This window comes from Manis javanica, chromosome X, assembly GCF_040802235.1.
Source record: "Manis javanica isolate MJ-LG chromosome X, MJ_LKY, whole genome shotgun sequence".
NCBI lineage: Eukaryota > Metazoa > Chordata > Mammalia > Pholidota > Manidae > Manis > Manis javanica.
In genome coordinates this window covers 15,003,563-15,028,933 of record NC_133174.1, presented here as the reverse complement: position 1 = coordinate 15,028,933, position 25,371 = coordinate 15,003,563, and the positions used below count along the sequence as shown (strand labels likewise).

General features: G+C 33.6%; 1 protein-coding gene across 5 annotated transcripts in view; it reads right to left on the bottom strand.

The window, feature by feature from the left end:
- Window positions 1-25,371, bottom strand: part of CNKSR2 (connector enhancer of kinase suppressor of Ras 2) — a 250,220-nt gene that overhangs the window by 159,608 nt on the left and 65,241 nt on the right. For all 5 annotated transcript variants that reach the window (XM_017659437.3, XM_017659438.3, XM_017659439.3 and 2 more), the window contains exon 4: window positions 16,095-16,182. In XM_017659437.3, the coding sequence (XP_017514926.1) occupies window positions 16,095-16,182 (88 nt within the window). The remainder of the gene's footprint in view (window positions 1-16,094; window positions 16,183-25,371) is intronic.

Genomic DNA, 25,371 nt, shown 5'->3' with positions numbered 1-25,371 from the left:
CACTGATGATGATACAATATTTAAATCCTAATGAATGCTAAATTGTCCAAATAATAGTATTAGCTTAAATTTAGGCTTAATTTGGTATACCTTCAAAAGAGATATTATACAGAATCATTATCCATTTAGGGTTTCCTAGTAGTAACACTAAGTGATTATAAGGCAGGCTTTTAGGTTTTGAAAAAATTCAAGAGGTCCTCCCCCTCCCACCAAACCTACCACCCATATTCTAGTAGATTACCCCTAAAATACCAAGACACACATATACATATGCATACACACCGTTGAGATAAGAAATTCTTCAAACCCAAACACTATAAACCTGTTTTTCTTGACATTTAAATTTTCCCATGTAATTTTATTGTCTCTTTCCTTATATTCAAATAAACAACACTGCTGTCCTTAAAAATTGTAGTATAATGTTATATAGATTCATTGCTCTGGCAAATTTGTACTATAAATATACACTTCCTTGTTTAAAGGGAAAAAAAACTTCCTTGAGCCACTGAAGTCAGCCAAAGATATGTGAGTTACTTTGTCCAGTGAAATGGGAGCAGAAGTGCTGTATCTCATTTCTGTGTAGCAACTTTAAGAACCAGTACATAGTTCATCATTCTTTTTATGTTTTCTACCATGATGACCAGCAGTGTTCAACAAAAGGCTACTCCGGGCTTTGAAGTAAAGAGGATGTGGAACAGAGCTATCACCACCTATGCACACGGAGCACAAGCGCTGGACAGGAGTGTTATTAAAGGCCATTAATATTTTCAAGTTTTTTGTAACTGTGGCATAATTCAGTTTACCTAGTGTGAAGCAAATGGGAGTTTCTGACCAGGATTCCTGCCTGGCCTTACTAGCACCCATTGTCTATATACATAAGAGCCTATTTGCATATCTCTGGGATGTTTACTGGGGACAGAGCAGCTGGTCAGTCACAGGAGTACTGGCCCAGGGGAGGGATGAAGAGGAAACAACTATTCTCTTCTCCCTTCAGTTCTGGTTACATAATTGGTCAGGTGCCACCAGTCACCAGAGATTTGCCCACAGAGTTTCTCCCAGTGAGAGGGGCAGGGAAATAGTGAGTGACCAGGGAGAGTAGGGAGAGAGCAGGGAAGTCCCAGTGCTCCCAGAGAATTAAACCTGAGCGTGGAAGTAGGGAGCTTGGAGAGCCGCCGAGAGAGTGGGAGCAAGGAAAGACTGAGACCCACTGCCATGAAAATAAACCCTCTTTAAACCCTCAACTTCTTGCCCTCGTCTTTATTTGCTCTCATCAAATTCATAAGGAACATGCCCTGGGCAGGGAACGCTCTCCTTCCAGAGCAACACCTTGACTGATACAATCCTCCACCAAATATAAAGGGAAAAAGTAGAACACTTGTGCAAATGAAGACCTAACCAACGCAGAGTTTAATGCAGTAAGTATTCCATGAATTTTATAGGCTGTACCTTTTCATTTCAGGAGATATAAGTATTATTTTTCAGAGGTGCTATGTCACTTCTAATGCATTGTAATGCACAATCAACCTCAGATTACATTCTGCTACCTTCAAGCAAATTTAGCCTTTCCTATCTTATATTTATAGATAATTTTTGCTTCATTTTATAAGTCTGATTCATGTGCACTTGTCCTAATTACTTAATTCCGACCAATTCTTCAACCTGCTACTGTCAATTACAATTTCAATCCATTATTTCATTTGTGTTAGGGCCTAATTTCATTTGAATTACCTATTTGATGTTGGTGGTCATTCTGACCCAATCCAAGGGGATTGGGTTATTAAAATCTATTTTGTTAGAAAAGACAAAATGCCTTAGAAAATCAGTGATTATAGCTTGTAGCTCTATTTTCTTTTTTTTTGGTTTTCTGCTTTCATCTTATGTAAGTGTGAAAATCAATGTCATAGATTTTTGTAATGATCTGATGATATAATCCATGTAAGGCATAATATGATTCATAAATGCAATAAATGTTATTATTATTCCTTCTTATTTTACTAACTCTAGTTTCTGCACATGCCTGTTGACACCACATTAGTTTTGAGCACTGGTTTCCCCCTTATCACAAATGCACAATAACTATTTTCATTAATAACTTATATTGGATGTCTCAAAGAACAAGTCTAACCCTTTTGGATATGCATTTATGGCACAGATGGACTATGAACTGATAGCTACAGTTGTAAATTCAAAACTTTAACTAGCCTCCTTTATAAATGTATGGACTCTGAGTTGGTATCATCTATAAATAGTTGAACCTCCTGATTCACATTTCTCAATCATTCAGCTAGTGGTGAAGTTTGGGAAATCTGCATTGTTAAAGAAGCTCCCCCAGGTGAATCATGGTCCATGGACTACTCTTCGGCAAAAACTGTTCTTGAGGACAGACATGTTCTTCCCACATCATACTCATCTCATACTAAGTCAGTAAAGTATGAGTACAGCACAGTGGTGATAAATTTTGGCTCCATATTAGAATCAACTGAAGTATAATTTTAAAAATACTGATGCCAAGGCCCACCGCAGAGTCTCTAATTCTAGGTGGGTCTTGGATGAGGCCTAGATATCAATGTTTTTAAAAAGATATTTTCTTGATTCTAAGGTGAAGACAAACTTGAGGAGCAATGAGCATGAAAATGGCAATCAATGCCAAAGGACCTGGATCTAAGTCCTGGCCATGTTACTTTACCTCTCTGAAATTCCATTCACTCATTTACACAATTGAGATAATTACATTTGGTCTGCCTCCTTCGCCTGATTATTGTGAGGAACAAATCTGACAATACGTTATAAAAGAACTTTGCCGAACTTACAATAGTGATTATATTATTGCCTGCCTATTAAGCTTTATATGGCTCTTTTTTCTTGCTAATAATTTTTCAATGTCCTAAGGAACAGGGTTTATCCAGATGATTTGGTTTGAAGGAGGGGCTGCAAAGGTGAATAAAAGAGACCAGGGCAAGATACATTTCAATTCTTAAAGACAGTCCAGAATCCTTGTGGGCAGACAAGGCAGGAGGACATTTATGTAGTTTAAATGTGAAGAAACAGGAAACCTATGGGGTGGGAAGGGCTGTGGAAAACGGTGAGAAATTAAAAAGGAAATTAATAGTTATGGTATTAATAATTGCTGAATAGTGCTAGGGTAGACATTTCAAAAGGCATTAAAAACTTTGGGGATAGCATTTAAATAGGAACAAGATACACAAGAAAGTATTACAGAACCAGAAGAAATAAAGGTACTTATTGAACCTTTTGACTTTTCCCCCTTAGGTGCACTTTCATAACTCCCACTGTAGCACTGCATAGTCCAATAGCCTAGCATTATATTCTATACTCCTTGATGGCTCAGGTTTCCAAATTTGATGTCAGATTAAAACTGGAATTTTTAAGGTACAAAAGTGTTCTAATACTCAGAAGTGCATGTGTAAGTTTATCTGGGGAGGGTGGGAAGCAGAGTGGACAGTAATGGAAACCTTTTCTAGCTCAAAAAACTATCCCTCTCCTCTGAGCCTCTGGTCCTCTTCACAGTAATTCCCTTTCCTCTCTCCTCCCCAATTGGCCAGTTTGTAACCTGTTTCATGGAGGTGACTAGTGCTGTCACCACTGTTTCCCCCACCCCCAAGGATTAATAGCAGAAGAAATTGAGAGCAGCAGACTTAAAGTTTAAAGGACTGATTCTAGTATTTATACTAATTATGACATACCTGGATTTCATCAATTTTGAAAAATCAGTATTTTCTGTTTAGTTCTCTTTTAGGTCTTCATCAGCATCAGAGCAAGTTACAGCACCTAAATTTAAAATCCTGTAACTTTTTTTTTGGTAAAATTTTAAGGGGAAAACGAACCCTTTCATTTTTTAAATAAATATTTATTTGCCAGGTACTGGAGACACAGAGGTGCATGAGGCAGATAGCTGCCTTCACCAAGTCTTCTATAGCAAATTTTTTCTTAAATGGATTGGTATTATTTGGCTTGCTTCTTTAAAAAGAATAATCATGGTATACTACAAATGGTAGCAAGCATATCAGGGACTCTCTTCTGAAGTTTGTTTGATCACCTATAAGGATTAAGAATTACTAACCCATCTTTCTACATCTGTTTCCATATAGATAATAGCAGTAATGGTAGAAGTTCTATCTTTTTATGATCTTTATGAGAAAATTCTAAAATTCTCTAACTCTTAAGGTGAATTGCATAATAAGACAGTATAACAAAAATACAGTAATTTAGAGAGTAGGAAGATAATGAAAGTACATTTATAAATAAGCAGTAAAACTTTGAGAACAGGCTATAGTACAATTGGAAAATGCATATATCCATACTGTATAATGGGGCAATTACTCTCCTATGCATGTGCTTCAGTGCAGGTATATATCAAAATGTTCATGGTCAGGAAAATGGATAAGCATATTGGGAGTAAATACACACACATATTAAGTTAAAGTGAATAAACTATAGTGACTAAACAAAACATGAATTCAGAAATATAACATCAAGTAAAAAAGTAATATGCAGAGTGATACTTTTAAAAAGTTCATAGGCAAGCACAATTAAATGAGATATTTAGAAAAGTATATGAAACTGTTTTAAGAAAAAAATTAAATAATAAACACCCTAAGAAGAGGCAGGATGATGAGATGGGGGAGGAGCACAACTATAACTAAAGCAATACTTGTAATGTTCTACTTAGTAGATGGCAGATTCATGAGTATTTGATTTATTATTATGCTTCATAATATATATATATACATGACATGCATTTCTGTATATATATAAAATATTACATAAAATTTAAAATATAATACACTACAGAAAGCAGATGTCTAAGAAACAGTATCCTGCTATTTGCTATCTAAAAGAATTTGATTAGTATATTATACACACATCTACTTGTTATTACTGATGGAGATACTATCTACAGGTTTAAAGGTGCTTTGGCAGGATGTTCCAATAACATGCAACACAGTCTAGGTTTGTAAAAGAATAAACCTATAAAAACAATCTATTTTAGTATTCATTTTCATATAATATTCAGCTTTAAAATTTTTGTTCAAAAGTCAGGTCATTGCCAGAAAGCTGTAAGAATAAATTATGTCATAATGTTCTAAACAGTGCCTTCCTAAAGTCTTAGCACACAGTGATTTCATCACTCTTATTTACCTTTTCATTCTGAGCCTTCAAAAAATATACAGCTGCCAATAATCATTTTATCTTCTTATATTAAGAATGAGGATTTCTCTGTATATTTATATCTTTTTTATTGTAATGCTATATTCTAGGCCTTTTAAGAGATATAGGCATATATATATATGTATATACATATATATGTGTGTGTGTGTATATATAACATAATCTTATTTATTTATTTTTATTTTTATTTATTTTTTCTTTGGTATCATTACTATACTTACATAAGCAACACTGTGGTTACTAGGTTCCCCCATTATCAAGTCCCCACCACATACCCCATTACAGTCACTGTCCATCAGCATAGTAAGATGCTATAGAATCATTGTCTTCTCTGTGCTATACTGCCTTCCCCGTGCCCCACCCCCTACATTATGTGTGCTAATCATAATTCCCCTTTTCCCCCTTATCCCTCCCTTCCCACCCATCCTCCCCAGTCCCTTTCTCTTTGGTAACTGTTAGTCCATTCTTGGGTTCTGTGAGTCTGCTGCTGTTTTGTTCCTTCAGTTTTTGCTTTGTTCTTATACTCCACAGATGAGTGAAATCATTTGGTACTTGTCTTTCTCTGCCTGGCTTATTTCACTGAGCATAATACTCTCTAGCTCCATCCAGGTTGTTGCAAATGGTAGGATTTGTTTTCTTCTTAGGGCTGAATAATATTCTTAGCTTAGTAAATCTATATATTTTTGTATTATATTTGTCTTCTGTTAAAAAATCCTTAAGTTATCTGGCTACTATGCCTCATAGTTCTATTATCTAACTTCTGATTCACTATATTAGGATTATATAGAAAAGTTTAAAAAGATAATGGTTTGTTTCTTCATGATCAGTTGAAACAGTTGAAGAAAATGAAGGATTAAGTATAATATAATTCATATTGTTCAAAAATGACATATAAAGCTTGTCCTGGTTTTTGGGCTGAAATGCCCCAGTTTCAATCCCAAGAGTCCCAGTCCAATTTTCAGGTCACCCAGAATGTGATTCAGAAAGGCTTAAACACTAACCCTGAGAATACAGCAAAAATAGTATGTAAAGTTGTGTTTGAAATGATTGGGAGACTATCCTGGCTGGGCTTTTATATATTTTAATACTTACTACATGAACTATAGAATATATATGATGCCTACCCCAGTATAATTTTCAGAGAGTAAGAAGACAATGAAAGTACATTTAGAACTTTACATGTATTTAACTGCTACTTGAATCTTCATATCCCTTTTACAATACACACCTGTGTGACGGACTATTACACACACTGGCCTTTTATCTTTCCACATTTTGAGTTTTCCATTTTCAATTCTAGGTTATTTGAATATATGGATAAGGATGGCAAATTCACAGGTGATCAAAATTAATTACTGTATTACATTTGACATGAACGTTTCAAAATATCTCCAGAATATGAAGTACAGTAATCAATTTGCATTAAAATCTAAGGAACATCCTAAATTAAACTAAAATCCTTTAAAAAAAATCGCTCATTCTAAAAATTCATTGCCACTCAATACCATAAGTATTCCGAGCAACCTTCCTTTTAAATTTCTTGTGGAGCAAAAAACTATATTAGTTTAGAGTTTCTAAAGGCTCTTTTACTATATAAGGCAACTAAATGATCATTTATTAAACTCCCAATGAATGCCAATTATAGGGTAGATTAATTTCCAGTATTATATCAACCCTACAACAATCCAGCAAGGTGGTGATCCACTCTTGCCAGTAAAGAGAAATAGTATCAAAGATATGAAGCAATTTTTCCAAGTTCATACAGTTTGTCAAAAAGCAGAGCCAGAATGATGAGCTCAGATCTACTTTACATCAAAGCCCACTATAATATTTTGCCATAAAAATGTAAGAGTAAATGATATAAAGTGCCAAACAAGAAGATAAAGGAGGTACTACTCATACAGACAAAATGTAAAATACAATATAATATAATAAAAGTAAAACATGATAGCTATTGTCAATAAACTTAATAGGCCAAATCTCCTTGCATAAATACTTAGTATAACTTTAAAAATCACTTCTAGACTATTTATTTTTATAAAATTCTATAGTATTTTTTAAAATTTTTATTTTTTAGTATTTACAGATATATTCTCTAAGAATTTAAACCACAATTACCAATTCAGTAAGTCCTAGGAAAGCTCTTATTTTCTCTCAGGTATTTATCTGGAGAAAATACCCTGATAAACATAAAACAGGTTGGAACAAATTCAAGCAAGACTACATTTTAAAAAGGGCTATACACTCAATATGCTCATTTATGTTTTTATTTGTAAGTACGTATTTAGAGAACAGTTCATAAATTGTGTACTTTTATTGACTTGTACTTTAAATGGAGGTAACAAATATCATTAGAAAGCACACACATGCAGAGGAAGCTGCCAGTCAAAAACAAACACTTTTAATAGTGATAGTTGAAGAATATTTTTTTCCATTTTCTTGAATAGAGTTAAAAACAAAATAACACTGCTAAGCTTGACTATTACCAAAAAGACAAAAAGTAACAAGTGTTGGTGAAGATGTGGAGAAAAAGGAACCCTCATGAACTGTTGGTGGAAAGGTAATTGGCACTGCCTCTATAGAAAAGGGTATGGAGGCTCCTAAAAAAACTAAAAATATAACTATTATATGACCCAGTAATTCCACCTTAGGGAATTTATCCAAAGAAAATGAAACAGACAATTCAAACAAATATACACCTTTATGTTCATTGTAGTATTATTTTTAGCAGCCAAGATATGGAAGCAATCTAAGTGTCCACTGAGAGATCAGTGAATAAAGATGTGGTATATATGTATACATATATAATGGATATTACTCAGCCATAAAAAATAGTGAAATCTTGCCATCTGTAACAACATGAATGGACATAGCAGGTATCATACTAAGTGAAGTAAGTCAGAGAAACACAAATTACCATATAATTTCACTCATATGTGTAATCTAAAATACAAAAGAAATGAAAAAACAATAGAAACAGACTCCTAGATACAGGAAACAAATTGTTGGTATTGGGGGGGGGTGAAGAGGAGGCAAAGTAAGTGAAGAGGGTTAAGAGTTACAAACCTCCAGTTATAAAATATGTAAATCATGGGAGTGTAATATACAGCATAGGGAATACAGTCAATAATATTATAATAACTTTGCATGGTGACAGATGGCAACTAGACTTACCATGGAGATCATTTTGTAATGTATAAAAATATCAAATCACTATGATGCACACCTGAAACTAATAGGATATTATATGTTATTATACTTCAATTAAAAAAGGTTTTAATAAAAAGAAACAAAATACTTCAAACAGACAAATATGGAATAAAATCAAACAAGTGAACTGTCAGAAAGTTAGAATAACAATGTAGGGCATTTATTGCAGGAAAGTCCAAAGCAGTAACACAGTTGTTTCTGGTGCTTAGGCTGGGATGACTATAAATATTCTTCTTTATAGTTGTCTGTATTTTTAAAAGTTAACTAGTATTACTATTTTATAAACTGTTACAAAGGACAAAAGATGTAATTTGAATTATGCACTAAAATTTTTTTAATTATGGCATAATACTAAATGAGAAAGACCATATTTGAAATATTTTATGTGTATGTACATAAAAACAGGCTGAAATAAAATAGGCAGAATAACAGGATTTATTTGGGTGGGAGGATTATAAGCAATGTTTCTTTTTTCTCTTTTGATTACTCCAAATTTTTCTATAAGGCCGATTATATTACACTTTTATACTTAAAAAATGTAGAATATTAGAGAAGCACAGAATGTACTACATAAAAACCTTTCATATACTTTTCACAAAAAATATTAATGGAATGAATACAAGCAAGGACCATAAAAATTCTCTTTCAGTATCTAAATGAACTTTCATTTCTTGATGATGATTCTTTCAGTTAAGATTATTTGAACAGTAAATGCTATTTCTTCCAATTTTAGAGGGTGAGGAAGGAAAGTTGACTATGCAGTAAGTAAAAATTACACACTTAAAAAAAGATGTTTTAAGAAAGGTGTCTAGAACTTCTTTTTGCTTTGCATTACTTTTCTTCTCAAAAGCTATTTTACAGCAATCTTGTATGAAAAAGACTAGTGATCTTTTCTGTTTTTTCCAATTTTGATGATAGGGGGATATAATGTTTTGAACACTATTTAGAAAACCAGTAGTATCCAAAGACATGGGAAAATTGATTAAAAAGGTTGAAAAGTGAGTAAGCCCATAAGAAAACAGAAAGACATTTTAATGACATACAAAATACAAAGGACCATGTTGGATAAAAGAGTATCACCAGAACTTGAATTTTAAAAGGAAGTTTTAATCTGATTTAGAATGTTTCACATGTTGAAATTTTTCTCTCAGCATGTGATTCAGACTTCACTGTATATGCAGCTAGATAATTCACACCAAAAGGAGAAAAAATCTGTGTACACTTACTATTTAAAACAAAGTTGTTATTCTAATTCCTTTTATCAAATCTCACTATTTCTTACTCATTTCATAAATAATATTACTTTCGTTTTGTTTTTCACTTTGCATTTGTGAACTATTTTTAATACATCTGATTTGATTATCACAATAACAGAATTATTTTTGCTTATAGATGGCACAAGCAATTGTATGGTTTGGCCAAAGAGAAATGCTCACGAAGCAACAGGCCTAAGCTTCAAGTCTTCCAAAACTCACCATCCCGACCTTCTGTCCCTTGCCAAAGTATTCTAAGATCCCTCAAAGCTTCACCTTGCAAACTGATATTCTGGTGTCCGTTTCTTAACTAGTGACAATCTAATTAATCATTTTTATGTTTGAAGTGGAAAATATAAAAATGTTACAGTAGAATGATTTTAGGTTAAGCTGACACCCAGTAGGGCCGGTATCATGGCAATTATTTCAATGCTGATAGAAGTGAATGAGTACTTGTCTCATTTTTCTGGTTCAGGTGCTGACAGTACTCTAAATAAAGCTTTGATTTTTTTGTGAGAATTCTTTCCACTTAAGATTTTTTAAACCAGTTTCCTTTTTTTTTATCAAATGTGTTATTATAGCCAATCTTATAGGGGGAGGAAAGTGGTGGGGGTGGGGAATCTCTTTAAGAGACTTCAAATATAACTACATAAACCCATAACAACTGGAAATAAGTAGAACAGATATAGTAGATTATATATATTCTTCCAAATAGCTTGCTAAAAGAAATTTGTTATCTTTCTCCTCTAATGTTGGCATTACTTTAAAAATAAGTAGCCAGTATCAAGAAGCACTTACTTCATAGTACCACCACTTTCTGTTACGAAGGGGAAAAAAGCTATTTGTGACAGTTTATTTTTAGATATTGATAATCTCATCTTGCTGCAAAGGGAATAAAAATAATTAAAGTTGACTGAAAAATAATTTGAAGTACAGCATATTTCAAAGCATAACTATCATCGTAACTGCTCAGATGAGATTTCCTGAAAGACTGGTAATAAATGCATGTCCTAGATATTTTTTTTTAAATCTACTCTTTGCTTATTCAAACTGGCCTCTTTGATTGGCAGCTTAAAGTTTAATTCATGTCTTCATATATTTCACACAACTCCAAGTGTGTGCAGTAATTACTGTGTATATAATGGCTGAATAAGACCATTAAATGGACATTGACTGTTTATAAACTATGCTATTTAAAATAAAATAAGCACTTGTCTTTGTTGTGCTCTTTTAATAAACTTAAAGTAGTATTTCTTAAATGTATATAGCATTCAATTTTTTGTTTCTCTGATAACTCAAACTCATTTTAGAAAATTTGGAAAATACAGGATAGTAGAGTCTAAGTAAAATAAAATCACCAATAGTTTCATTAGTAAGAAACAAACGCTTAACTATTTTATTTCATTTCTTTATCTGTCATCTTCATTCCTATTGCAATGATACATAGCAATAGACGATAGAGCCCAGAAAAACTTGGTACCAAATATATGACATAACAGTACTAAAATGATAATGTTAATTTACAAACATTATTATATTATACCTATAATTAAGTTTCTTCTAAAAGATATGTTTTGTTAGCATTATATATTTGGCATGGTGTTTCAGATGCTTTATTTATTTTCATTCTAGCATGGGAAAGTGGTTATGAGGATGAATACTTATTTAAACTAATGAATAAACTGAGATATAAAGTGATGGGTATGTCTAGATATTTCTGGGGTTCTTTGCATAAATAGCACAGATAGAACTATAGCTTTTATAAAGATGATAAAATGAGTAACCATTCAAGCATTTAATTCTACATTTTTCAAGGAAGAGTATAAATGAGCATGTGCTAATAACCACAGGGTATAGTTGGGGCTCAGGTCAATTTATTTTAACAAGTATGTAATGAACACCTACTATGTTATGAAAAGGATGTTCCTATCTTCAAGGAGTTCATAATCTAATGGAAGTCAGAAAGTAAGTCCCACACAACACAGAGTTATAGTCAATAGGTTAACAAGGGACAAAACAGAATCATAAAAAATAATTAACATAAAAGTAGACAGGAAAAAGAAAAAAGAACAGATGGGAAACACGGAAGACAAACAGCAAGGTGGTATATATAATTTAATCCCAACCATATCAATAATTACATTAAACAAAAATGGTCAAAGTAGAGGAAGGTACAAACTGTTGCAGGAAATTGTAAAAGTTTCGTGAATGAGGTGACATTTCCTAAAGATCTTAAAGAACAGGACATAATTTTAACAGGCAGACATAAAAATACATATGGGACACGTTCTGAGGAGGACTTACAACATAAAAAAATGAAATTGCAAGGTCTATTTTACCGACAATAAAGTCATCCACATTAACTAGAATACAATTAAGATACATGGGAGTGCTCGAAGTCATTTAACTGAAATTATGTTCAACCCATGCTTGGAGCTCTTTGAATTCCAAAGAGAGAAGTTTGTAGTCAACTTGGAAATCAGTGGAAAATTGCTAAAAGTGATGAAATTGGAGCTGGACTTTGGGATGACTAGTCTAAAAGTGATTCTGTATTTTTAAGTACATTAAATCAGGATGCCATGAAAATGTATTTTATTAAGAAAAGACTGCATCTAATATTTCCTTTAAAGTAAGAAACAGAAAAGACCTAGTTAAAATAGATGAATTAAGAAATCAAGTCAGGTACAAGTTGGGATGGGGCAGGCAAAGCAAGAACCAAGAACACCAATGTATAAGAAGTTTTTGTTTGAAAGCATCTTAACAGTGACATGTGGAACAGGACACGTGATGGGAAAATGAGAGTGAGGTAGAAGGAACTATGACAAATGTTATGAGCCACTGAATTTTAAAAAACAGAAATAGGTAATGTTGGAGCAAAATTTCCTAAGAAGGGCAAGGCATATTCTTCAAACCAGAGTATATAGTGGGTAGCGGGTTTACAGAATGTCCTTCAATGTCATGAGTATATTTAGAGTATTTAAATAATTCTGTGTTTAGTCAAGATGGAATGTACTTGAAGTTCAACCTGTAAAATCATTTCTTTTTATTCCACCTAATGTTCCCTGACCTGTAAATAGCATGACTTAAACCTATTACTGCCTTGAAGTAAGATTCCTAAAGTGACTGTTGAGCCAAATAGTGCAGCTATTAAAAGTTTCTGTTGAAAGCATGAACAAGCCTCCGAGGGCAAAATCATAATGACATATGTTTTTTATTAAGCAGTTGTCAATAGCAGGTGTTCACACATTCTGGAAAGAACAAAAACTGAATCACTTGTTACTTAGATGGTAGGTTCTTAAAATAGTGGAATGGGTGGGGGTTAGTCATATCTGACTTAAACTGCACTTTCACCATTGTACTTATCTCTATAGGAAATTTTAATTCACTGAAAATCATTCCAGTCATTCTTTTAAATGTAACACCTGAAGGTTAGAGTGCAAAGGTATGTTCTGGAACCTATGAGCTCTAAACATAAAAAACTCTCCATTTCTTTTGTTGCTGTTGTTAGATATATTTTAAAAGCATTTAAGGCATATTTCCAAAAACCACCCAGAAATGTACTAAGTAATACATTGATTGATCATGCTGAAGAGAACATATTTTCCTCACATTTAAAAAATCCCTGGCCAATTTGATATGTGAAAATGTTATCTCATTTATTATACTTATATTTATTTTGTTCATACTTGGATTGTTATTTTTTCATGCATTTATTTATGGATTATAAAAATATATTCTTTGATGTGTCAACTTACACGCCTTTTGCCATTTTTGCTATTCAACACCTTTCTTATTTTTTATTATTCTTTATGTTGTCAGTCCTTTTAATACTATCCATTATTTTGAATGTGAAGTAATGTCTCATTGTGGTTTTAATTTGAACTCTCTCACATCGATTTATTATAAACTCATTACGAATTTGTGTATCTGCTTCAGTGAAATGTCTGAATGTTTTATGCATTAATAGGTTTTCTTATCGATTTGAAGGCATTCTTTACATACTTTGTATATGCCCTTTTTAAGATACATGTAGTGTGAATATTTTATCTCATTCTGTGGCTTGCTACTTTAAAAAATTACTTATTTATTATTACTTTCTTACAGTCATCTACATTATTAAATGCTCACCCCAACTAGTGCAGCTACTATCTGCCAACATAGATGTTACAGAATGAAGATAAGCCTTAAACAAGCCCTCCAGATCCAGATGTTTGTAGGAGACCAAAGAAAGGAACACACCCACTTTCTGTCATAATTATGCTTGGAAATGAAGTATTTTGAAAGTTGACATTGGATGGATTGCAGTCTCATAGGACTGACAATGAGTTTTTCATACATAAAAAGCTGAATAATAAACTTTTAGTTCTCCCATTTCATTTCATGGTATTTCAATTGTCTTTGGTCTCATGTATAAATGAAAAGCTTAAATAATGCACATAACACAATTATCACAGATCTTGTCATGTAACAGTTAATAATTATTATGTTATTATGGTTATTTGTATATGGACTGCTACTGAGCACAAATCCAATTTTAAGTAGCTATGTTTGTAATGCAAATATTGCAGAGTAGGTACCCTTAAATCAGAGAGAATTTTTTTGTCTTGTAGTAAAAGGGAAGAAGCTAATAATCTGTTATCCACATCTCAAATCTTGGTTAATTTCAATACCTTTAAAAGAAATAGAGTTTAGAAACAGATTTTTGAAGAAACATCATTGATAATACAGACTGTAAGGAAAATTACCCACAGATTGTATTAGTGCTCTTTTACCTCATACCTTAGAACAATGTATGAGAACCAGAATCACCTGGAAAACTAGTAAACATGAAGATTCCTGGGCCCTCCCCACAGTACATTTGGGGTATATCCCAAGAATCTAAGTTTCTAACAAGTTTCCATGTGATGATAATGTAGGTAGCCTACAGATCACACTGGACTAGCATTGCCCTAGAATATAGGTCAGCAAACTATGGCCCCTGGGCCAAGTTTAACCTGTTTCCTATTTTTGTAACACAAGTTTTACTGGCACGTAGCCGCACCAATTCATTTATACATTGTCTATGGCTGTTTTTGCATTACAACAGCAGAGTTCACTGGTTACAAGAGACACTTTAGAGTCTACACCATACAGCCTACAAAAACGTAAACACTTACTATCAGGCCTTTTACAAAAAGTTTGTGGACCCTTGACCTAAAATGCCACTCTTCTCCCTATTATCCAGTTGAGATCTTTGAAATTCAGAAATTAAATTCACTGACACCAAATATGAAGATGTGGTGGGACTATTAAAGTATTTAAGAAAGCTCATAAAATGTTCACCATCTTCATGCCTATCTTTGACTAACAGCAATGAGTTGCTGGCTTTCTCACTGCCATATAATCCTGATGAATGTCTGATGCGTTCCACCATTAAAAGTCACAAAATAACTCTCCTTTCTATAATGAAAAACATCTTAAAGCCTACAGTTTCAGAGAAGTTATGCAAATAAGTTATACAGTACAATAGAAAGTTTACTGAAGCATTCAAAATACACTAAAACATATTAATAAAATTTCTAATTTCTTTGAGAAAACACAAGCAATGCAAGAAAGTCTTAATTATCCCTGGTAGTAAAGCATAGGGAGGACAAATTAAATAATCAATTTCCCCAATAACTTTCTGTATTGTCATGTTTTATCCTCTGCTTTCCCTATTTCTGTATCACTGGGCAGGTTAACAGATAATGGCACCCTGAGATAGCAGCACCAAGAGGCTGACATCAGGCTTACATACTGTGGTAGCCATAGTCCCCAGGTCTCTCAGATGTGTTTTGTTATTAGATTTAAATAAAATTTGCTGGATATGTACTAGTCAATTCATCTCTCTATCATTTCTCCACATTTTATGCCAAGTTTGATTCCAACATTTACATTAGCTGCTACACACCTGAAAGCATTTGATTTGGGGATCCCTGGCTTAGATAATATTCAAAGTAAAAAAATCAGGTTAAATAAGTAGATTGCTGTTAAAGGCTACTACACATATTCATTTGTATGTTTACTTATATAAATGAAACTAATAGTTGTACAAATAAAGGATGAATAGTGTCTTAGGGGAAAAGTCTCGGATTGTTATTTAAGTTAGGCAATTCAATTTTGTGAAAGGCAATATAGTCATCCCCACTAAAAGTGTAAGACAAAGTTACGATCTTATTATAATGATTCTCTACAAATTGGGTTTAGTTTTACATCCTCTGGTAAATAAAACCCTTGTTTGTTGGGCTATATGAATAGTTTTCCATTGAATAATTAATATTTGGTTTCTTTAGAACCATCCATCTTTGAAAGAGAAACTCCCAAACCATTATCTTACGAACCCTTGTTAAAAAGGAATACTTCTCATTGTCACAATATGGAATAGCTAATAAATTAACAGAAGGAAAGTTTGTCAGCTAATACCTGTTGCACGATAGTTGTTAATTCCAAGCAGAGTTGTATGACATTATTCCTTGTAACTGAATAGTCTGTGACAGCAGCAAACGGTGACCTGTGAAGGGAAAAGGAAAACTGTGATTAATAGGAACAGCTTTTGAAAGGTCCCTAAATGCTATAGCCTAAAATAAGATTTTTGAATAATATGAAATGAGTTGTTCTAAAGTTTACATAGTGATTAAAAATATTCCAGACATACTTAAGGAAAAAAATTGAGGGAAATGCTTGGAAGATAAATAAATTCAAGAAACATAATGCGTGTTTTCCATTTCTCTTTTTCATTAGTTTTTAATACTCAGAAGTTCTTTGGTACTTCTTACAAGATCTCTTCACTACATCTAAAACAAAACAAAAAAGGAGTTCTTTACAAAAAGACAACATTTTAGTTTACATTCAAATGAACCTAAAATTTGAGTACAGAATCTTCTTGAAATACAAACAATTAAGAGTTAGTGATAATGATAGCTAACAAAAAGGACTAAGTGCCAGTTACTGTTCAAAGTGCTTTACATGTACTAAATAATTTTTACAACTCTTACATAACATAGAGACTATAATTAGTCCCATTTTACAGATGAGAAACCAATGTATAAAAAGGCTAAGTGACAACTAGTAATGGTGAAGCTGATATTCAAACCAAAGAAGTATGACTCCTAGGCCCACCCCGACACAGAATTAAACACTAATATATCTGCCTCCATGGATTTGCCTAGGTTTTACCTTGCATTAAACCAATTATTTATGTGACTTCATATCCTTTTATAACAATATATATTGGTATATAAACAATATATATTGATAAAAAGTTTGTTTTCAAGATTTGTATAGACAGCAGTAGTCTTTCCTAGCAAGTGTTTTGCCAACAAATGCATTCAGAGGCTTTCCATTACTTCTTATCCACTCTAGTCTGTGAATGCCAATCACTTTTGTAGGGCCAGACCTTATGTGAGTTGGGAGGCCCAGTTTAAGGAAAAGGAAACTAACAAATAGAAAAGAAGGTATGGAGATTAACATTTAGCCAAGTTACTGGAACGACAGTGTTTTAGATCTTCATTTTTTCTTTAAGCTTTACTAGCAATGCTTATATAGAACTGCTTCCTGTTTACAAACTGAATTTGTCTCTTCTAGAAAACTGCAATTCAAGCACCCCACATGTCATACAGGTCCATATAAGAGAGAGGCCCTTTATTGGTTACACTTTTTAAAACATATTTTTTTGGCCATTCTATTAACCACATAGTAGCACATCATCATAGATTTAATTTGAATTTCCCCAATAGATATTTTTCCCCAATAGATATTCTGATGCTGAAGTTCTCCATGTGTGTATTTGCTATCTATCTATACACTTTTCAGTGAAATACCTGCTCAAGCCCTTTGCCCATTTTCTATTTCGAGTTTTGGTAGTCTTACTATTGAGTTTAGAGAGTACCTAATATAATATATTCTGTATGCAAGTTCTTTGTTGAATTAAGCAATCTGTGTATTTCTTTTCAGTGTAGAGCTTGTCTTTCCATCCTCTTAAGGATCTTTGGCAGATCAAAAGTGTTTAAGGGTCAAATTTATTGATAATTTCTTTTCTGGATTGTACCTTTAGTGTTACATCTCAGAAAATCTTCACCTGACTGTAAGTCATGTTTTCTTATAAAACTTTTATAGCTTTATTTTTTACATTTAGATCTATGATCCATTTTTGAGTCAATTTTTGTATAAGTTGTGAGGTTTGGGTCAAGGTTCACTTTTCCCCTATGCCTACCCAAGTGTTCCAACATCATTTATTGAAAGACTATCCATTCTTCACTGAATAGCTTTTGCTCCTTTTGTCAAACATCAGCTAACTATATAAAGGTACAGTTCTGGGCTGTGTGTCTATCCTACCACCAATACCACAATTTTGATTACTTAAGTTATATAATATTTTTAATTGGATAATTTCTTTTTCAAAATTGGTTATTCTAGTCCCTTTGCTTTTTAACATAAATTTTAGAATTACATTTTTTTTCAAGCTATAAGGTTCTGCTGGGACTTTTATGTGAATTTCATTTAACCTACAGGGAGATTTGAGAACTGACATTTTCACTAAGTTGAGTCTCCCAATCCATGATCTCAGTATGTCTCTCCATTTATTTAGGTCTTTTGTATTTTATAGTTTTCACATACAAATCCTTTGGGAATTTTGCTGAATTTATATGTAGGCATCTCATTATTTTTGGAGCAATTGTAAATTGTACCATGCTTTGAATTTTGGTTTCCAATTGTTCTTTGCTAGCATAAAGGAATATGATTTTTTGTGAACTTTGTATCTTACAACCTTGCTAAATTCACTAACTCTAATAAACATTTTGCAGATATCTTAGAATTTTCTATGCAGAGACACATATTATCTGCAAATAGGGCAAGTCTTTCTCCTTTCCAATCTTTATGCCTTTTATTCTCCTTGCCTACTGCACTGTAAATGACTTCCAATACATTATTAAATAGGAGTGGTGAGAGTGGACAGCCTTGCCTTATTCCCAATCTTAGGAGGAAAGCATTCAGCCTTTCACAATGAAGTATAAAGTTACCTGCTCCTTTTTATAGACACTTCATATCAACTTCAGGTATTACCACCCTATTCCTACATGTTGAGAATTCTTCTCATGAAATTGTTGTAGGATTCTGTCAAATGCTTTGTTCACATTAACTGATGTGATCATATGATTTTTATTCTTTAGTACTTTGATGTGGTGTATTACACTGATTTATTTTGAAGTGTTAAAGCAGCCCTGCATACCTGGAACAAATCTCACTTAGTCATAGTGTATAATTGTATTTGTATATGGTTGGATTTGGTTTGCTAATATTTTGTGGAGGATTTTAATATGGAAATTCATGAGAGAGATTAGTCTACAGTTGTCTTTTTATTCTACCATCTTCCTCAGTTATTGGGATCAGGATAATGACTGTCTCATAAAGTGAGATGTGAAAGATTACATCCTCATCTATTTTCTGGAATAGACTGTGTAGAATTGATGTTATTTCTTCCTTGAGCACATAGAATTTACCAGTGAAATCATCTGGGTCTGTACCCTTTTAACCCCACCCCTAAGGGTTTCTAAGCACAACTCAATTTCTTTAATAGTTATAGGATTATTCAGAGTATTTATTTCATCTTGGTAAATTTTGGTAGTTCATGTTTTTCAAGGAATTGTTTAATTTCATCTAATTTGTCAAATTTAAGTATAAAGAATTATTTGTAGTATTTCTTTATTATCCCTTTGCTTGACCTCTACTGAATAAAGTTTTCAGTTTCATTGATTTCTACTCTTTCATCAATATTACTTGCTCCCTTCTGCTTGGTTGGGCTTATTTAGCTCTTATTTTCTTTATTTTATTGTAAGAATATTTAATATGAGACCTACCCTTGTAACAAAATTTTAAGTATATAAGAAAGTATTGTAAACTATAGGTACAACATTTTACATCAGATCTCTAGAACTTTTTTTATCTCGTTTAACTGGAAGTTTATCCCTGTCAATTGGCAATTACTTTTCTATTTTCTTTAGATGGTGCTTAGATAATTGATTTGAAATCATACTTTTTTTCTGATTTAAGCATTCTGTGCTATATATTTCCCTCACAGTGCTGCTTTAGCTATGTGCCACAAAATTATGATTTGTTTTATCCATTATAAAGAACATGCTCTGATTTCAGTTATTTTAATATGTATTAAAGTATGTTTTATGATACAGATATGGTTGATCTTGATGAACACTCCAATGGGCACTTGAGAAGAATTTGTATTCTGCTTTTGTTGGATGAAGTACTCTAAAAATATCAATTATATTCTGTTGTTTGATAGTATTGTTCAGCACTCTAATCCTTACTGACTTTCAGTCTCACAGCTTTATTAGTTTTGGAGAGTGGAGATGAAGTATCTAGCTATAATTGTGGATTTGTCTATTTCTTCTTTTAGTTCTGCCAGTTTATGCTTCATGTACTTTCAAGCCCTGTTGTTTGGTATACATATCTGATCAGCAATTTGCTGCTTCTTTTTTGAATTGACTATTTATATGGTCATCTATTGCATTTTGGTGCTGTTTTAATTTGAATATAATATTCACAGAGTACACATTAACCCTCTGCTTCTCCTGTTTGTTGCAAGTACTTTTTCAGTTTGTCATCTTATGCTTTGTTATATTTTTCAATTTTATGTTAAGTCAAACAGTATATTCTTTTGTATTTTATATCATATTTTTAAAAGCTTAATGTCTTTCTACATCTAGAAATCATTTTTTGCCAACATTTTTTCTCCAGTCTTCTTATGGATTTGTTTTCCACTTTAAATAAAGGATATACCTAAAATTACTTCAGTGAATGACAGGTAGTATTCTATCATTCTTTTCCACAAGCTTTACCAAGTCCCCAGTACCATTTATTAACTGAATTTCCTTTTCCATGGTTTTAACATTGTTTTCTGAATGATTCTGTATACCACAATCTATTATGGGCTGTCTTCCACTAATCTGTTTATTCCTATTCCAAAACTCGGTATAGTTTCCAACATAATTTACTAAAACAGAAGGAGACATTAAGAATTCCAATAAAGTTAACTGGAAAAAATATAAAATTAATTAGTCTATGTTCCAAATTTAAAAAAAATCCTCTTTAATTGTAAGTAGGAACAAGCTTTAAAAAGTCTCTCCTCATGGAAGTTTCCTAAAACTGGATTGTAGTGAAGGTTGCAGAAAAGTCATTAAATTTACTAACATTAATTAAACTGTACACTTAAAGTGGGTAAATATTATACAATGCAAATTAGGCCTCAATAAAGCTACTTTTTAGAAAGATGTAAAATATAAATACTTCTAGGGAAAAATAATTTTAAAAAACCTATCTAAAGACCACTTACTGTGCATTGAAGCATACAAATTGGCATTTCCCATACATCTAATCTTCAAAATAGACAAAAAGAAAAACCTATTTGATGAATGAATGCCTATAGCAAACTAAATTCGAAAGCATGTTTTCCATTTTCCTGACCATTCATAGTTCAAGTAGGACAAGCTTCTTACTCAAGCTTAAATACTAAGAAAGCTAGAAAAAAAAAATCTAAAACTACACCAAGGAAAACACTTATAGTTTTACCTTATAGTGAATTCCTATAAAGTTTCCACTTTGAGGGCAAATCATATATAACCATACTCAGAACCATTCTTATCCAGCAGATATTAATGTTTGGTATAATGATTTTGGCTATACACATAGATAAATAAAAAAAGGCTGACAGATAGGATCCCAATCTCTGTGAGTTACCAAAGGTAATCAGTAAATCATGACTTGATCATCTATGACATAAAAAAGTGGGTCTGTGTAGAATAACTGAATGTGATCAGCTTGTAAACACAACAAAATAGAAAGAGGAATTTGTTCTTAAGTTTAAATAAACCCCCAAGCCTTAAAAAAAAAAACCCAAGCTAGAGCTCAGGCTATTTAAAAAAGAACACATTGACTCTAAGTCAATAAATTAAATTAATGGCAGGAAAGTCTTTTGATGTCAGAAAGTTAAAAAAAATCCTTCGCTCATCAATAAATGACCATTATAGAAACTAAGAAACTGTTCTTCTTAAATCATCATATGGATAATACAATGCTTATATTTCTTTCTAGTGCAAAGATTTATGACACTGTAAGAAATCATTCTTTGTGTATTCTTTTCAGACAAAAGCATTACATTTATGGAAAGGTTATTATATTAATGGTTTAGAAATCCTAAGCGAATAAGAAGCTAATAAGGGAAGCTAAAATGCTAAGAAGCTAATAAGGAAATGGCAATTACTTACTCTTACTCTTTCTCAGGCTGGCACTGCTGAGCCTGGGGAGCAAGCAGTTCATGAACACTGGCAGTGCTAACATCACTGCTCATCTCTGCATCAAGAGATGCCAAGTGAGAGCAGTGGGCATGTTAGGCAGAAAGACAGACATGGGCAGGTGGAGGGAGAATAGGGCCAGTGGAGCCCACTAAAAGGGACTCAGAGAGGTAACCTGACAAAACCAGAGAGCCAGAGAGGACTCACAGAGTTAATTAGTTAATTAGTTGAAGTTTCAAAGGGCACGGAAATGGGACAAGGGTCATGTCATTGTAAAATCTACTTAGCCTCTGAAAAAGGCCCAGTTTATTCTTTAACTTAATCTACATGCTGTTCTTCCTCTTCTAGTTAATCAAGTAATGTTGTAACCAGGACAGGAGATATACCTCAGAAGTGTAAATAAACCTATGTGGACAAAGAATGCTGACACCTGGACCAACACAGTCACCTAAATAACCCTGTTCTTAAAACAAAACTTCAAAGGAATTATGAAACACTTGTATACATCATTCTTATACTAACCCTTACCCAAAAGGCTCTATAAAACCCCAAACCGTAAACCCTAAGTGTGCCTCCTCTCTGAGGTTGCCAGCATTCCCCTTTCTTCGAGTGTGTCACAAGTGTGTCACTCTGTCTCTGTCCTATGCCAGATAAGTAAGGAGGGGCTACTGAGAGCTCTGATTTGGGCTTGCAAGGTTCTGTCGCCTGGGTGACCTGGACAGGACGGCAGCTGTACGATCATGCTCTTCAGCAGCCTGCCCGAAAACCTCCTTTCTTTGCTTGGGGAAGTTCCCAGAACATGATCTCATTCCATCCAGTGCTCTGCAGCTCCCCCAAATCCTGGGGTGGTAGGGACTTAGTTCCCACATCGTGCAGATTCAAGAGGACACTGGATGCCAGATGACCCTGTCTTTAGGAGTTGGCAAGGGATCTGTCCTATGCAGAGCAGTTCAATGAGCTTTCCTTTCAACTGCCTCTGTTCTCCGCTGCCTGCAAGGCAGCTGCTGTTCCCTGCTATTCTTGCTTTAACGAATTCCTTCCTTATCTTTCTCTCTGACTTCCCTGTTTCTGAACCGAATTTCTTTCCAACAGGCACATGAGAGGAAATAAGACCAAACAACAAGGAGCCATAGTATCTTGTAGTGTTTGAGGTAGTTTTCTTTGTTTCTGTAATTTTTTTTGTACTGATATAGAATTAATTTTTGTCCTACAGTTTCCTATTATAGACAAAGATATTAATTCAACCATTTTCTTAGATAATGCAAAAGACTTCCAGGGTTTTTTTTTACAAAGTAAATTTTTCCTTAGCACCATCTTATGCCTTAAACATTCAAAAGGTTTTCAACGATATAAAATATCTCACTGATCTCATCAGAAAAGAATGTTCTTGAAAGATATTTTAGAGACAACTAGTTACTAATGTTACAAATGAAAGAAAACAATCAACTTTTCACTTTAAATAGCAAAACACTTTTTCTATAAGTAATACTTTTGAACATTTTTAATGATGCTACTGTACGTGATACATAGAGTATCTGTAATCTTCCAAGTATAGACTGATTTGGCACAGCCATGTAAAACTGCAAGAAAGATAAGTGTGAAAAACAGCAGGATGTAGGTTAAAAATAGACAAGTAAACCAAGCATTGAAAATAAACAGTAAAGCTACCAACTGTGATTCATCTTTTAATCTTTTCCTCTGGGAAAGTGCTGTTTCATTCAAGTCAATATTTTAAATGGGAGGAAAAAAGAATTTTGTTACCCTTAGATTTTATTTTATTTAAGAAATTTAAGGAGCAGGTTATTGAAAATGGATCTTATTTGAATGGAAGTGGCACTTAAATTGAGGTTTTTGTGAATTGTGAATATTTTTTTCCCTAGCACCCTCTTAACCTTTAAACATTTGTTTAAAAGAAAGACACAGGTCCATCCATGGAGGGTCTTATGCTCAGTGAAATAAGCCAGGTGGAGAAAGACAAATAGCAAATGATTTCACTCATTTATGGAATGTAACAACAATGCAAAACTGAAGGAACAAAACAACAGCAGACTTACAGAGGGACTAGTGGTTACCAAAGGGAAAGGGGGTGAGGAGCGTGGGTGGGGAGGGAGGGAGAAGGTGGTTAAGGGGCATTATAATTAGCACAAATAAGTAGGGGGGGCACAGGAAGGTAGTATAACACAGAGAAGACAAGTAGTGACTCTATAGCATCTTACAATGCTGATGGGCACTGACTGTAATAGGGTGTGTGTATGGGACTTGATAATACGGGTTAATGTAGTAACCACAATGTTGCTCATGTGAAATCTTTAAAAGACTGTGTATCAGTGATACCTTAGTAGAAAGAAAAAAGAAGAAGAAAGACACAGGCCCAACATGGTGTCACTACTGCTGGGCCAAGTCACCAAACTGGAGCTTAACACCTAACCTAATTGTAGTTTCAACTCTCCATGCAAATGTAGTCAGTCAGGACTTTTCTGGGGAACATCAATAAGATAATATCACATGGGCCAAGTCCATCCCCAAAAGATGAAAAGATGAGGTCACCTACCTAGTATGACCCTCTTGTCCTCAAATGAAGGTGACCTCACCTGAAATACTCCTTTTTTCTGTTTATGATAAAAACTCTTCCTTTCTGTTGCCCTTTGGAGCATCTATCCATTTTCTAGAGGGGATGCTGCCTGATTGATGAATTGCTTAATAAAGTCAATTAGATCTTCAACTTTATTTGGTTGAATTTTGGTTTTTAACGGATTGGTGATACCAATAGGATCCAAAGCGAACCTCCTATGGCATTCAGGAGTGAGAAACACAGGCATGGTGCCTGAGAACACTTTTGAACCAGTTTGAGAAATGGGCCTTCTCTTGGCCATGCATGGCACAGTAACATCTTTTGGTTGCTGCTAGTATGTTGTAGTGTGCATATTTGTGTGTCTTACTTTATGTAAATAAGGCTTTTGTTAGAGGGGATCTTGGAGGCCAAAAAGTCACAAAATTGGTGGGCAAAGGTCAACCATTTAAGAGCTAGTAGAGTGCCCATCATCTCAAGAAGACTCCTGTCATAGGATAAGTTGGTCAAGGAATGGGTTAGATTGACACTAGGTTACCCACTAACTTCGAGAAAACACTCCAAAACATGCACAATTCCCAATACAGCAGCATGTCCCTGCTCAAATACTCATAGGTATTTGATCCAGCTCAAAAGAGCATACTTAGATAGGTGGGATTCTTTAGGTTCTAAAGAAACAACCAAGCCACCTTCCAGCACTAAAAACTATGGTTCTGCAAGCTGCAGATAACTAGCAAAAAAGGGAAACTCTTACTAAGCTTGTTCTGTGTCCTGTGAACTTGGTTTAATAACTGTTAGTTTGTTCTGTATCCTGTGAACTTGGTTT